The 12507-nt window shown below is 36.7% G+C and overlaps 1 protein-coding gene across 1 annotated transcript in view; it reads right to left on the minus strand.

Annotated features, from left to right (window-relative positions):
• Nucleotides 1-12507, minus strand: part of atr (ATR checkpoint kinase) — a 31665-nt gene that overhangs the window by 13664 nt on the left and 5494 nt on the right. Inside the window, exons 10-23 of the mRNA XM_016544371.1 lie at nt 11902-12152; nt 7972-8159; nt 7735-7835; nt 7450-7621; nt 7036-7206; nt 5454-5648; nt 5015-5200; nt 4752-4847; nt 2420-2550; nt 1994-2137; nt 1525-1618; nt 1256-1381; nt 820-1026; nt 579-692 (exon numbers count right to left, since the gene is read on the minus strand). Coding sequence (XP_016399857.1) covers nt 579-692; nt 820-1026; nt 1256-1381; nt 1525-1618; nt 1994-2137; nt 2420-2550; nt 4752-4847; nt 5015-5200; nt 5454-5648; nt 7036-7206; nt 7450-7621; nt 7735-7835; nt 7972-8159; nt 11902-12152 — 2176 coding nt within the window. The remainder of the gene's footprint in view (nt 1-578; nt 693-819; nt 1027-1255; nt 1382-1524; nt 1619-1993; nt 2138-2419; nt 2551-4751; nt 4848-5014; nt 5201-5453; nt 5649-7035; nt 7207-7449; nt 7622-7734; nt 7836-7971; nt 8160-11901; nt 12153-12507) is intronic.

Below are 12507 nucleotides of genomic sequence, written 5' to 3' on the forward strand. Positions count from 1 at the left end.
GCATTATGCAAATATTTCCACATGTGACGTAGACATGTGGGGGCATGTTTAAACGAGGCGTTTTAGGAGGGCGTGGACGAGTCTTAACTTTTATAAAGAATATCTCTTTGGGTTTGAGACTTTAGTCTTTGCAACTTTAGGGATCTTATCTATGCACGAACAGCTTGTAACACTCCAAAGAGAAAGGAAAACTTGAAATCGCATCATATGACCCCTTTAATTTTTAAAAACACTATTGATTTAATAACAGTGCTTGCATGCAGTACTCAAAAATGGTTATTTTTCATACTGTACATTACAATGTTGCGATGTCTAAACTCACTTGTAGCATTTTAAACTAATGATTTTAGTTTTTTGGTGTTTGATTTTTAATTTATTAGGACAAAATTGTATAAAATTTAAATATCAGCCATTTATCAGGCCAATATTTTTATATCAATTCATCCTTAGTTTTTACCCATTTCAAGCTAATATGTAAAAAAAAAAAAACTAAATATCTCCTTGCTAAATACTTCTAAAATCTCAAAGAAAGTCTAAAAGTGAGTCACAAAGGACATGATCTTTAGCACAGTGCATACCTGCATGGCGTACGCCGCAGCATCTTGAGCTCTCACATCATCTGCATAGGCTAGAAAGGCTCTGGTCAGCTCTGTCAGTAGTTCATAGGCAAAGTTTGGATCATCGATCCCACTCTAAAAGCATAAAGACATTCTCTTTATTCGGTGCCTAATACTTGGAATACATAAAATGCAAAGCTACACACTTAAAACACGATCTTCAAGATTCTGCTTGATACATACAGGAACAAAACTGTCTTACCACAAATGTCGAGCCAGTTCCCTGAGTGTCAGCGGGTGACAAATCAAGTCGACCGGGATCAATGGCTCCCAGCTCCCCCAGGCATTCCCCACACAAAAGCCTGGCTTCAGGATTGACGTCCTGGCAGCCCCGGAGCAACACCGTCACTAACTGAGAGATCACTGGCTCAACCATCTCACTGTCCAAGACATGCTTTAACAGAGCATCCTGTAGAACAAAAAATATACTGTAGATCATCCTTTCAGGCCCTTGTTACGTTTTATTTTAAGCCTGGCCCGCAACAATATGCTTATCTACCCATTTTGTATTTACATACTTTATTATTCATTATACAAATGTAATCAACAGAGTAATTAATTGATGATGTACAGACCCCTATACGTGTATTTGCATCCAAGCTGGCAATGCTTTCTTATTTATCAAGAGTGAGTCTAACCTGTTTTTTATACATCATCTCCTTCAAGCTGGTGAGCGCATGGATGCGTACGTCCACATTCTCATGCTGGATGGCCCGCATGGAGAGCTGCAGCACTGCCTGCATGTCAGTGCTCTTTGAGGTTTGCTGTTGTTGAAGAATTGCGAATCACAACCATAATTATCGAAGAAAATGTAATTTTGTTGAAATCACATCACAATGTGCAGCACAACTGTCTTTTACATTGTTTTGTGTACATTGATGTGATGATTGGTTTGTTTAGGTTGTACCTTACGGTAATCTTGAAGGATCTTGTGAATGGTTTTCAGTTCTGGGTGGTCAGGAAGGAAGTAGATTTCATGAAGAAAGTCTTGCACTTCCTCCCTGAGATAAGAAGATACATTACAAATTATATTTTAGTATAATTTATTAGTGTTATAGTTTCAACGTTAAAATAATTTCTCCTTTAATATGCAGAAACAACTAGAGATAAGCAAAACTGGCTCAGCCAATAGCATGAATTTGGGGTGGGACTATCCGTTTGTCCAACCAATGGAGGAGGAGGGGAGTGTTCAAACCTGATTGAAAATAATTTTTGCAACTCACTTTGGTGACGTCAGTGGTGCAAAAATTACACACTGTACTTTTAATAAGTATGTTGTCAACATATTAATAAATAACATCTATAAAAATATCTAAAAACCTTATAAAACCAAATCTAGCCTACAACATAAAAGAGAAAGGAGGAATGACACACACCTGTTCTCCACTATGAGGTACTGCATGATCACTGCCGTCTCTTTAGGTTGAATGGAGATGAGAGGTAATAGAGCAACGATTACGTGACTCAGAAGCGGACCCAGGTAAGACGGGTCAAGACAGCGCACAAAACAGTCCCATGTCCTGTAAACCAGCAAGATAACAATAATGTTATTTTGTGGGCAAAGTGCAATTACAATTTCATCCTCTGGGCTGATTGCATATTAGATACAGATGGTTCTTGCTGAGCTTAAACGTTAAAATATAAATGCAAATCTGGTGTCCTGTTGAGTTCGCTGCAGTAATTAAAGAACAATCTGGATCATATCGGCAGCGCTCTCATGCAGATGGTGCTTCTGATACTCTTCATAATCGATGTGCACAGCTTCTTCTATACATTCAGACCGATCCAAATGAGAAACACACCTGCAGCAGAGCTCTGGGAAGTCGTCCTTGTACCTCAGGCCAGTTCTGAGTGTGGTCATCATCTTCACTCGGACTGAGCTGATGTGCTTTGGACCCATTAGCTTCATCAGGGCCATTAAACTGTTCAGAGCCTGAGTGGAGAAAAAGGTAACAAATATATTGACATAATGTGGATAGAACAATCTTGCTGCCTCTAGTACCAGGTTTTCTCAATAGCTCCTGCAGCTCTGGATTCTTTGTACTATCAACCATGCACTGATAAACATTATGTACTTAAAATCCTGAGTTTATGGAGATCTTTACTTGTCTTGTGACATGAAAATCCTGAGTTTATGGAGATCTTTACTTGTCTGTTCGTTGTAGTTTTTGAAAAGTGATTTCTGTTAAATAAAATGATTTCTGTTAAATAAAATAGCTTCTTTTGAGGTGGACTTTGAACTTTGTAACTTTGCAGATCTTTTTTTATGCTCAAACAGCAAAATTACAGACTAACTAAAGTTGAAAAAGTGAAAAAGCATAATAGGACCCCTTTAAAACAGACATATTATGCCCCTTTTTACAATATGTAATATAAGTCTCTGGTGTCCCCAGAATGTGTCTGTGAAGTTTCAGCTCAAAATACTCCACAGAAAATACGCTTATTATATCATTTTGAAAATGCCTATTTTGAGTGGAACTCAAACGCTGTTTTTCGGGACTGTTTCTTTAAATGCAAATAAGCTGCTGATCCCCACCCCCTTTTCCAGAATAGAGCTGTGCCATTACAGCTCAGACCTGCTAAAAAACATCTGTTTTGGTTCTGATTATCATGTTTATCGTGCTGAAATCATGCGTTTTAAGCCATATGAGTTTAAACTAATGATATACGTTTACTGAGTGCACACATCCGAAGCACACAGACAGAAAGCGGCTGTCACAGCATGCGAGTACTAAACTAAGTTCTCATTCACACACAAGTTTACATTAAAAACACACACGAGTTACAAAAACAGTACAAGTTTACATTAAAAACACACATGAGTTACAAAAACAGACGGTTATGTCTGTGAAGATAAACTGCTGTGAAATAAATCGCATGTTTATTTTAGATCTGTGTGGCAGCAGCAATATACAGTAAATAAATAAATAAATCCACTGCTCTCTTGTCTCCTCTGAGGCTGGGACTCTAAACCGTGTTCTGTGCTCGTCTGTGCAGCCAAAGACAGAACAGTTAGCATGTTTTGCTCAAACTTTCGCCATTGCATTAGAGCTGGTACACCGTTGTCACTTGCGAAATCAAAGTGACGGTGCCGTGGGTGGAAACTTACAGATTAAGGGGCGGTAATGTTATAATGAGATCCCTTTGCCACATCACCAAGGGAGCAAAATCAGACGCGCTCATTTTCTCAGACTCTTGCAGAAAAAAGCCTTACCAAAACAAAGTTACTGGGTTAATCTTTTTCACGTTTTCTTGGTTGGTAGATGCACCGGAGACCTGATTATAGCACTTAAAACCTGGAAAAGTCAGATTTCCATATGTCACCTTTAAAGAATTTTTCTCCAATAATGACAAAAACACTAAAAAAAGCAGTCAATAAAACTTGTGCTCTATAGAAGTCCTCTGTAGTGACTGAAAATCACTATTCGCTTTAATTTCTATTGAATTTCCAAATTATTCATGATAATCCTCTATAGTAAACTCTAAACTTGAGATCCACAACAAGTGGATCACAAAGTCAGGAAAGCTAAACTGGATAACATTATGAGCAAATTAATTGTTATTTTTAGCCAGTTCTTTTAAATAAAGCGGTTGCTCTGGTTCACAAGTGGGACAAAACAATACATTTTTAACAGATTTGTTGATAAATCTCACACTTTTTTGGTGTTTGATATCTGACCGTTTTTTTCTGTAATTTTTGAAGCATAACAGCCATAAACAGTCAGTTCAAAAGATCAATTTTTTGTTTCACAGAAGAAAGAAAGAAGTCACATGGGTTTGGAACAATATGACAAAGTAAATAATGAAAGAATTTTAATTTCTGGCTGAACTATCCCTTTTCGTCCTAACTAGCCATGACAAGCAATGAGGAACAGAACATGCTGTCGCACCCTCAAAGAAATCTCATTGGTTCAAAATCCAGCTCCAAATAACAGTAACATTAAATATATTCTGACAGGTTGATTTGTCATTTTCTGCAGCATTTCGCTTTCAGTGAGAACAGAAAAAAACCTATAACAGTATGTTGTGCCTAGAACGTGGTGTATGATCAGTTTATAATGCGGTAAAATAGATCATAGCTACTGAAAGCTAATGTTTTGCATTAAAACCAGACAATTTGTATTGAACACCTACCATTTTCTTTTTCTCCTTCTCTCCAGCACTAGAGCTCAGCAGCTGCATGTTGAAGAAAGCCAGAATGCCTAGGAGCTTGGGCTGCAGATAATCTGCCTGCACAAACATACAGTACAGTGACAGATGGCATTATGTCCAGAACAATGGCTATAATAGAAAACTGAAACAGACCCCAATGCATTCAACTCTGCAGAATAAATGTACTTGAATCAGTCTGTGAAAGTGGGGTCTTAATCTGATGATTATTATTAGAGCAACTGTACCATGCATCCTGGGGTGGTGATTTCTCTTGGGCCCTGGTAGGGGTCGTCACTGGAGGCAAAAGAAACTAGAATAGCAAGTCCATTAAAGACCTGCTGGTAGTGTTCTCCTAGACGCAAGAGCAGCTCATTATGAAGACCCTGGAAATCCTGTCTCAGCAGACTGCCCAATTCAATTTCTGTCTCATTCTGTGAAACAAAATATTTATTAAATAAAAAATAAATATTACCTATACATATATTTCTAATAAATAAATAAAAACACGCATACAAGTAAATAAGTTTTAAAAAGTATATAAATAAAGTAGTAAATGAAAATTCTAAGCCATAATAGAGTACATTTTTTAAATATATATATATACACTTCTTTTGTAACCATCCTCTTTCTCTTTGTCTTTTTTCTCACTGCTCATCTCCTGATTTCATAATGTGAAAATCCCACCTTAAGGTAGTGAAAGGCTCTCTCCAGCTCCTCCTTGGTACAGGAACACACAAGATGGGAGAAAATATATTTGAAGTTATTGATGAGCATTTCTCTGCGGTTGACATTCAGTTGCTTGGCAATAGTGCGGATCAGGGCAGAAGCTGTAGGACTGGCCTTGGCTGCCAAGAAGGGAAGAAGGACCTGTAGTGTCCGCTGTGAACAAAGAGAGACAGAGTAAGCTCAATGCTTCAGTGAAATTACCAATGAAAGTCATTCTTTAGTTCATCAGATGAATTTATCATTGCTATCAAGATTACTCTTGATGGCTTCAAAAGTTTTCCCAGTCTCAGCATTTATGCTGAAACTAAGCTTTACTCTACAATATTTGCCTAAAATTAAAGGATTAGTTCACTCCAGAATTAAAATTTCCTCACCCCTATGTCATCCAAGATGCTCGTGTCTTTCTTTCTTCAGTCAAAACTAAATTAAGGTTTTTGAGGAAAACATTCCAGGTTTTTTCTCCATATAGTGGACTTCAATGGGGATCAACGGGCTGAAGGTCAAAATTGCAGTTCACTGCAGCTTCAAAGGGCTCTACACGATCCCAGCCGAGGAATAAGGGTCTTATCTATGGAAACGATCGGTCTTTTTCTAAAAAAAAAAATATATATATTTATATACTTTTTAACCAAAAATGCTCTTCTTCACGCATTACGTAGTCACCTTTATGTTGTGATGAGGTAAAACAAGGTAAAACAAGGATGACAGACAATTTTGAAGTTGGAGGAGAAAATGAGATGGAGTTTTTCGCCCTACCCTACCTTTTTGAACCGGAGTACACAGACGAAGAGCTAACTGCGCATGACCTTTCCAACGTGATTACGTAATGCGTGAATTTGCGGACGCGCATTGCGGAGCTAGTGCAAGACGTGCATTTGGGGTTAAAAAGTATATCAATTTTTTTTTTTTTAGAAAATGACCAATCGTTTCGCAATATAAGACCCTTATTCCTCGGCTGGGATCGTGTAGAGCCCTTTGAAGCTGCACTGAACTGCAATTTTGACCTTCAGCCCGTTGATCCCCATTGAAGTCCACTATATGGAGAAAACTCCTGGAATGTTTTCCTCAAAAACCTTCATTTCTTTTTGACTGAAGAAAGAAAGACATGAACATCTTGGATGACATAGGGTTGAGTAAATTATCAGGACATTTTAATTCAAGAGTGAACTAATCCTTTAAAGGGATAGTCCGCCGTAAAATGAAAATTCTGTCATCGTTTACTCACCCTCATGTCATTCCAAATCTGTATGAGTTACTTTGTTTTGAAGAATGTTAGTAACCAAACAGTTTTGGGTCTCATTGTATTTTTTGTCCATACAAATGGAAGGCAATGGGACCGGAAACCATTTGGTTACCAACATTTTTTTAAATATCTTCTTTTGTGTTTCACATAGGAAAGTAAGTTGTACAGGTTTGGAACATCATGACAGTGAATAAATGTTGACAGAATTTAAATTTTTGGGTGGACTATCCCTTTAAGGCTGTTCTGTTACGTCAGAGGCTGATCTTGCTGAATCTGATATTGAGATGTTGGACTTACATTGAGAAAACGATTAAGGTCAGGGAAATCAAAGACATGTGCCACATGAGACAGGATGTCCAGTGCCAGCTCTCTCTGATGGGCCGCCTCCTCCTGCAGAGCCTCGCTGCTCTGATCTGGCGTGCAGCGCAGAGCCGTCACATGACGTGAATGCAAAGACTCCACCAAGAACTGCAATAAACAAAAAGGTAGACCCATTACATTTTATTACTCTAGGTGAATTTGATTGACCACAAAGTTTAGTTTGTTTTTAACCTAAACACTGTTCTCCATTCCTAGCTCATAGTTTTTAAGCTTTTTTGAAGGTGATAAACAGCTTACGTTGGTACTCACGTTGATACATATAACACCCCATAAATGCACAGCATTATAAATAATGATAACATCATCACAGTATCAAAAGTGCACACTGACCTGGCAAATTGGGTTCCTGTACTGGTTGAAGAAGGACTGCAGTTTGAGGTGTCTACAGGTGGCCAAAGCCTGGATCTCGGTGTAGGCTGCTACCGACACAGGATTAGACTTGGACAGCAAGCAGTGCAGAAGACGAAGCAGAGCAAAAGACACCAGGTTCCCTTCAGCAGCTCTGAGAACCACCATAAGCAAGAAATGCATTGTTGATACATGATTTAAACACTTTTAACAGCAGGAAGGATCAATATATACTAAAATGGCAGCAAAAAAAGCATTTTGCACTACCTCCCAATTTCTCCAGTGGTTAGTATGAGTGTGTTTTTGAGTTCATTGTTTCTTGAGGTCTTTGCATTTGTGTAAGCTTCTTTTAGTCTGGACACAAGAAGCTGTGAAAATCAAAATCATAATACATCCATTAGTTAGTTTGGATAAAAGCATCTGCTAAATGACTTAATGAATGACATCAAGTGCCAAAAAGGTGATGATGGTTAGCATGTCATAATTTGAAATTTAAAACTGTACCTCTTTTAGGAAGCCATTTCCATTCCAAAACTCTAGAAGATTCTTGATATTAAGGCCAAACTTTATGCGGACGTCCTGGTCAGGGTCTTCAATGAGGTTGACTAATGCGCTAACCAGAGATTTTGTGTCAGGGTCACTGTTACCCAGATCCACATGTTTGAACAAGTGCCGTATATTCCTGATAAAAGCTGCCGTTTCAAAAGACAAAAGTTAAGACTGATATGGTGAGCTATAAAATATTTGCACAGTACAATGTATTAATGCTTAGATCACTGTAAGAGTTGCAAGAGAAAAACGCACTACCAAAAGCACAAATAAAAACAAATTCACATTTAATAAATTCATTCATGCAAATTCAGCTATTTACATTGTTCAGACCAAGCATTTAATCCTTAAGTGTGCTGCTTGGATCACACATTTTTGTAGGTCAAAACTCAGAAACGAGTTCAATCATTCTGAAGACAAGTTTTTTTCCCTAAAATAATTCCTAAAATAAAGTCTGTGGTTAACACAAGCTCAAGATATTTTCATGTCTTATTCTACGACATAAAATACATCAATAATACCCCTTGTTTTTTTGTTTTTTTTAAAGGTTTAACTTGTCTTGAAAAGGCAGTCGCAAACAAGTGGCCTAAAGGGACCACAGAGATTGTCAGGGACCTTAAACATCATTCTAACTCAAACTTTTAGGGAAAACGTTGTTTAAATAAAGACTGAAAGAGTTGTCAGTGGCTTCATGATGGTGACACTAAACTCAAGCAACTGTAGTGTAGTTTGTTTATAGCCAACTATGTTGAAGTTCGTTGATATGGGAAGAAAAAGGCGGAAAACTGTTCAAATTAAACATACAATCTCATAAATTAAAAATACTCAAACAAAACGAGCGGCAGCCACCTCACAGCCAACTGACACACACACAAAACATAAAATGTTCCAGGCCTGGTCATTTCTCTCCCTCAACTGTCCTCACTCCTCCTTACATCCTTCAGGAGGTCCTCTGTGGAAATCGTGACCACTCCACTTGCCACACCAACGTTTGGCTTAAATCTGGTGATTTATTTAGACTTCAAAATTCATCAAATTTGTGTTCATCTAAACAAAACATTATCATCAGGAACAAAATGTGTCATTACTTTTGTTAATCACAGAGCTTTTTTTCTGTAAATAATCAAAAATTAGGGATGCACCGATCAATCACTTATTGGCCGATTCCGATACCGATATTTGTCACTTCCTCTCTTATTTGAAATTTTGGGATCAAAATAGATAGTATTTTGATCATGTTTTAAATCAGCAACGTTCAAAAACACCTGCATTACATTATGCTAGCAGATTTATTGCTGCATTATCAAATAATTTCTAATGAACATGGATTGGATTTAACATTCAGCAGGCCTACATAAATACAACAGAACAAAGATACATACTAAATAAACAGTGCTTTTTAGGTAGGTTTAACAGTTTTCAGGTACAGAAATAAAGTAAACAAATGTAAAATAACACTTCACTGTATAAATTAAATACATATTAATCCTTCTTTATTGTAACAAACTTTATTATGATTAATCTTCTAATTTGTTTTTGTATACATTTTGATATTTTTTGCAAGTTTAAATATGTATGAGATCTCCATTAACAAGGCGGGACTCTTATTTTGACAGGTTTTCTAATCTACAGAGCAGCTATATGGGTAATGAAAGCAGTTGTTTATTATAAATTTGTCAGTTTATTATTAAGCACCCCCCAAAAAGGCATGAGATCTGTATATATTTGTTTACTGTTAGTTGTAATAAGTGTTTTGTGTAATAAAATATTTGCACAGTACAATGTAATGCTTAGATCACTGTAAGAGTTGCAAGAGAAAAACGCACTACCAAAAGCACAAATAAAAACAAATTCATATTTAATAAATTCATTCATGCAAATTCAGCTATTTACATTGTTCAGACCAAGCATTTAATCCTTAAGTGTGCTGCTTGGATCACACATTTTTGTAGGTCAAAACTCAGAAACGAGTTCAATCATTCTGAAGACAAGTTTTTTTCCCTAAAATAATTCCTAAAATAAAGTCTGTGGTTAACACAAGCTCAAGATATTTTCATGTCTTATTCTACGACATAAAATACATCAATAATACCCCTTGTTTTTTTGTTTTTTTTAAAGGTTTAACTTGTCTTGAAAAGGCAGTCGCAAACAAGTGGCCTAAAGGGACCACAGAGATTGTCAGGGACCTTAAACATCATTCTAACTCAAACTTTTAGGGAAAACGTTGTTTAAATAAAGACTGAAAGAGTTGTCAGTGGCTTCATGATGGTGACACTAAACTCAAGCAACTGTAGTGTAGTTTGTTTATAGCCAACTATGTTGAAGTTCGTTGATATGGGAAGAAAAAGGCGGAAAACTGTTCAAATTAAACATACAATCTCATAAATTAAAAATACTCAAACAAAACGAGCGGCAGCCACCTCACAGCCAACTGACACACACACAAAACATAAAATGTTCCAGGCCTGGTCATTTCTCTCCCTCAACTGTCCTCACTCCTCCTTACATCCTTCAGGAAGTCCTCTGTGGAAATCGTGACCACTCCACTTGCCACACCAACGTTTGGCTTAAATCTGGTGATTTATTTAGACTTCAAAATTCATCAAATTTGTGTTCATCTAAACAAAACATTATCATCAGGAACAAAATGTGTCATTACTTTTGTTAATCACAGAGCTTTTTTTCTGTAAATAATCAAAAATTAGGGATGCACCGATCAATCACTTATTGGCCGATTCCGATACCGATATTTGTCACTTCCTCTCTTATTTGAAATTTTGGGATCAAAATAGATAGTATTTTGATCATGTTTTAAATCAGCAACGTTCAAAAACACCTGCATTACATTATGCTAGCAGATTTATTGCTGCATTATCAAATAATTTCTAATGAACATGGATTGGATTTAACATTCAGCAGGCCTACATAAATACAACAGAACAAAGATACATATTAAATAAACAGTGCTTTTTAGGTAGGTTTAACAGTTTTCAGGTACAGAAATAAAGTAAACAAATGTAAAATAACACTTCACTGTATAAATTAAATACATATTAATCCTTCTTTATTGTAACAAACTTTATTATGATTAATCTTCTAATTTGTTTTTGTATACATTTTGATATTTTTTGCAAGTTTAAATATGTATGAGATCTCCATTAACAAGGCGGGACTCTTATTTTGACAGGTTTTCTAATCTACAGAGCAGCTATATGGGTAATGAAAGCAGTTGTTTATTATAAATTTGTCAGTTTATTATTAAGCACCCCCCAAAAAGGCATGAGATCTGTATATATTTGTTTACTGTTAGTTGTAATAAGTGTTTTGTGTAATTCGCTGTATGTTGATGATAATGCAACTGAGAGAGAGAGTTTAATGTGCACTTCTCGTGCTGTGTTTTGTTTAGCTCTTATGGTGATTTTTTTGGAGTGAAAAAGGACGCAATAAACTTAATAAAACATCAGTAAAGTTTTGGTCATCATTCAGATGAGGTCCGCTACACTTATGAAAGTTACAAAAGTTATTTAGTCAAGAATAGTGTGCGATCTTTTGTTATTTGATTAGCATTAAAGTGCAGACAGCAGCGCTAGGATTATGCAACAGACATTATACAGCTCAGTGCCTTCACGCAGTTAAATAATAAACCATCGGTTTGTTATATCTGCCTTTTTCCTTATATAGCCGATATGCCGATGGTTGTAAATTGAGGAAAAATCGGCCGATAAATATCGGCGGCCGATACATCAGTGCATCCCTATCCAAAACCCTAATGGGTTTTTGTCGAGGGAACCAGCATGATGCTAATTTACAGGTTGGCTTAAATACATTATCACTGCAGCAGACTATTTAATTAGATTCTCTGAAAGTAATGCTGACTGGACTAACCTTGCTTGACCTTCTTGTCCTCCACAGATTTGAGCAGCAGAAGGAATGGGGTGAGGATGGAGGCTCCGATGGAGGAAGTCTGGCTTGGGTGGGAGTCGGAAATGCTGAGACCAGCACAGAGCAGCTCATGGGATGGCATCGTATCCTGAGGGAACTGCAGTTGTGAGCTCTCAGACAAACAGCAAGCCAACTGCCCTGTAATACCGGCCAGCTCGATTTTGACTTCTGTTGAGCTGTCCTGGAGTCTGTTCCTAAATGCATTATTGAATTAAAATGTTTACAAAAGTGCATTAAAAAGGACTTTTCAGAAAAGTAAACATTTCCACATCTTCCACAATTTTTAAATATCTGTTCAGAGTTCCCCTTTTTAAATGTTTTTCAGTCATACAAATAATGCATAAGGATTATTTTTTTAAATGCATTAAAAGAATTTAAAAAACACTAACTAGAAGAATATATATTCTCAATATAAATTTCCATTTCAAATCACAGGTTTAAAATTCCTTGATATTTCCAGGTCTGCCATAACCATAAGAATCATGAATTAATGTGAGCCAATCTTGGATGGTTTTTTTTTTTTTTTCCTCAGAGTGGTGGACTGGTTGG

This window comes from Sinocyclocheilus rhinocerous, unplaced genomic scaffold (genome assembly GCF_001515625.1).
Source record: "Sinocyclocheilus rhinocerous isolate Xijiao unplaced genomic scaffold, SAMN03320098_v1.1 scaffold1001, whole genome shotgun sequence".
In the NCBI taxonomy this organism is placed as follows: Eukaryota; Metazoa; Chordata; class Actinopteri; order Cypriniformes; family Cyprinidae; genus Sinocyclocheilus; species Sinocyclocheilus rhinocerous.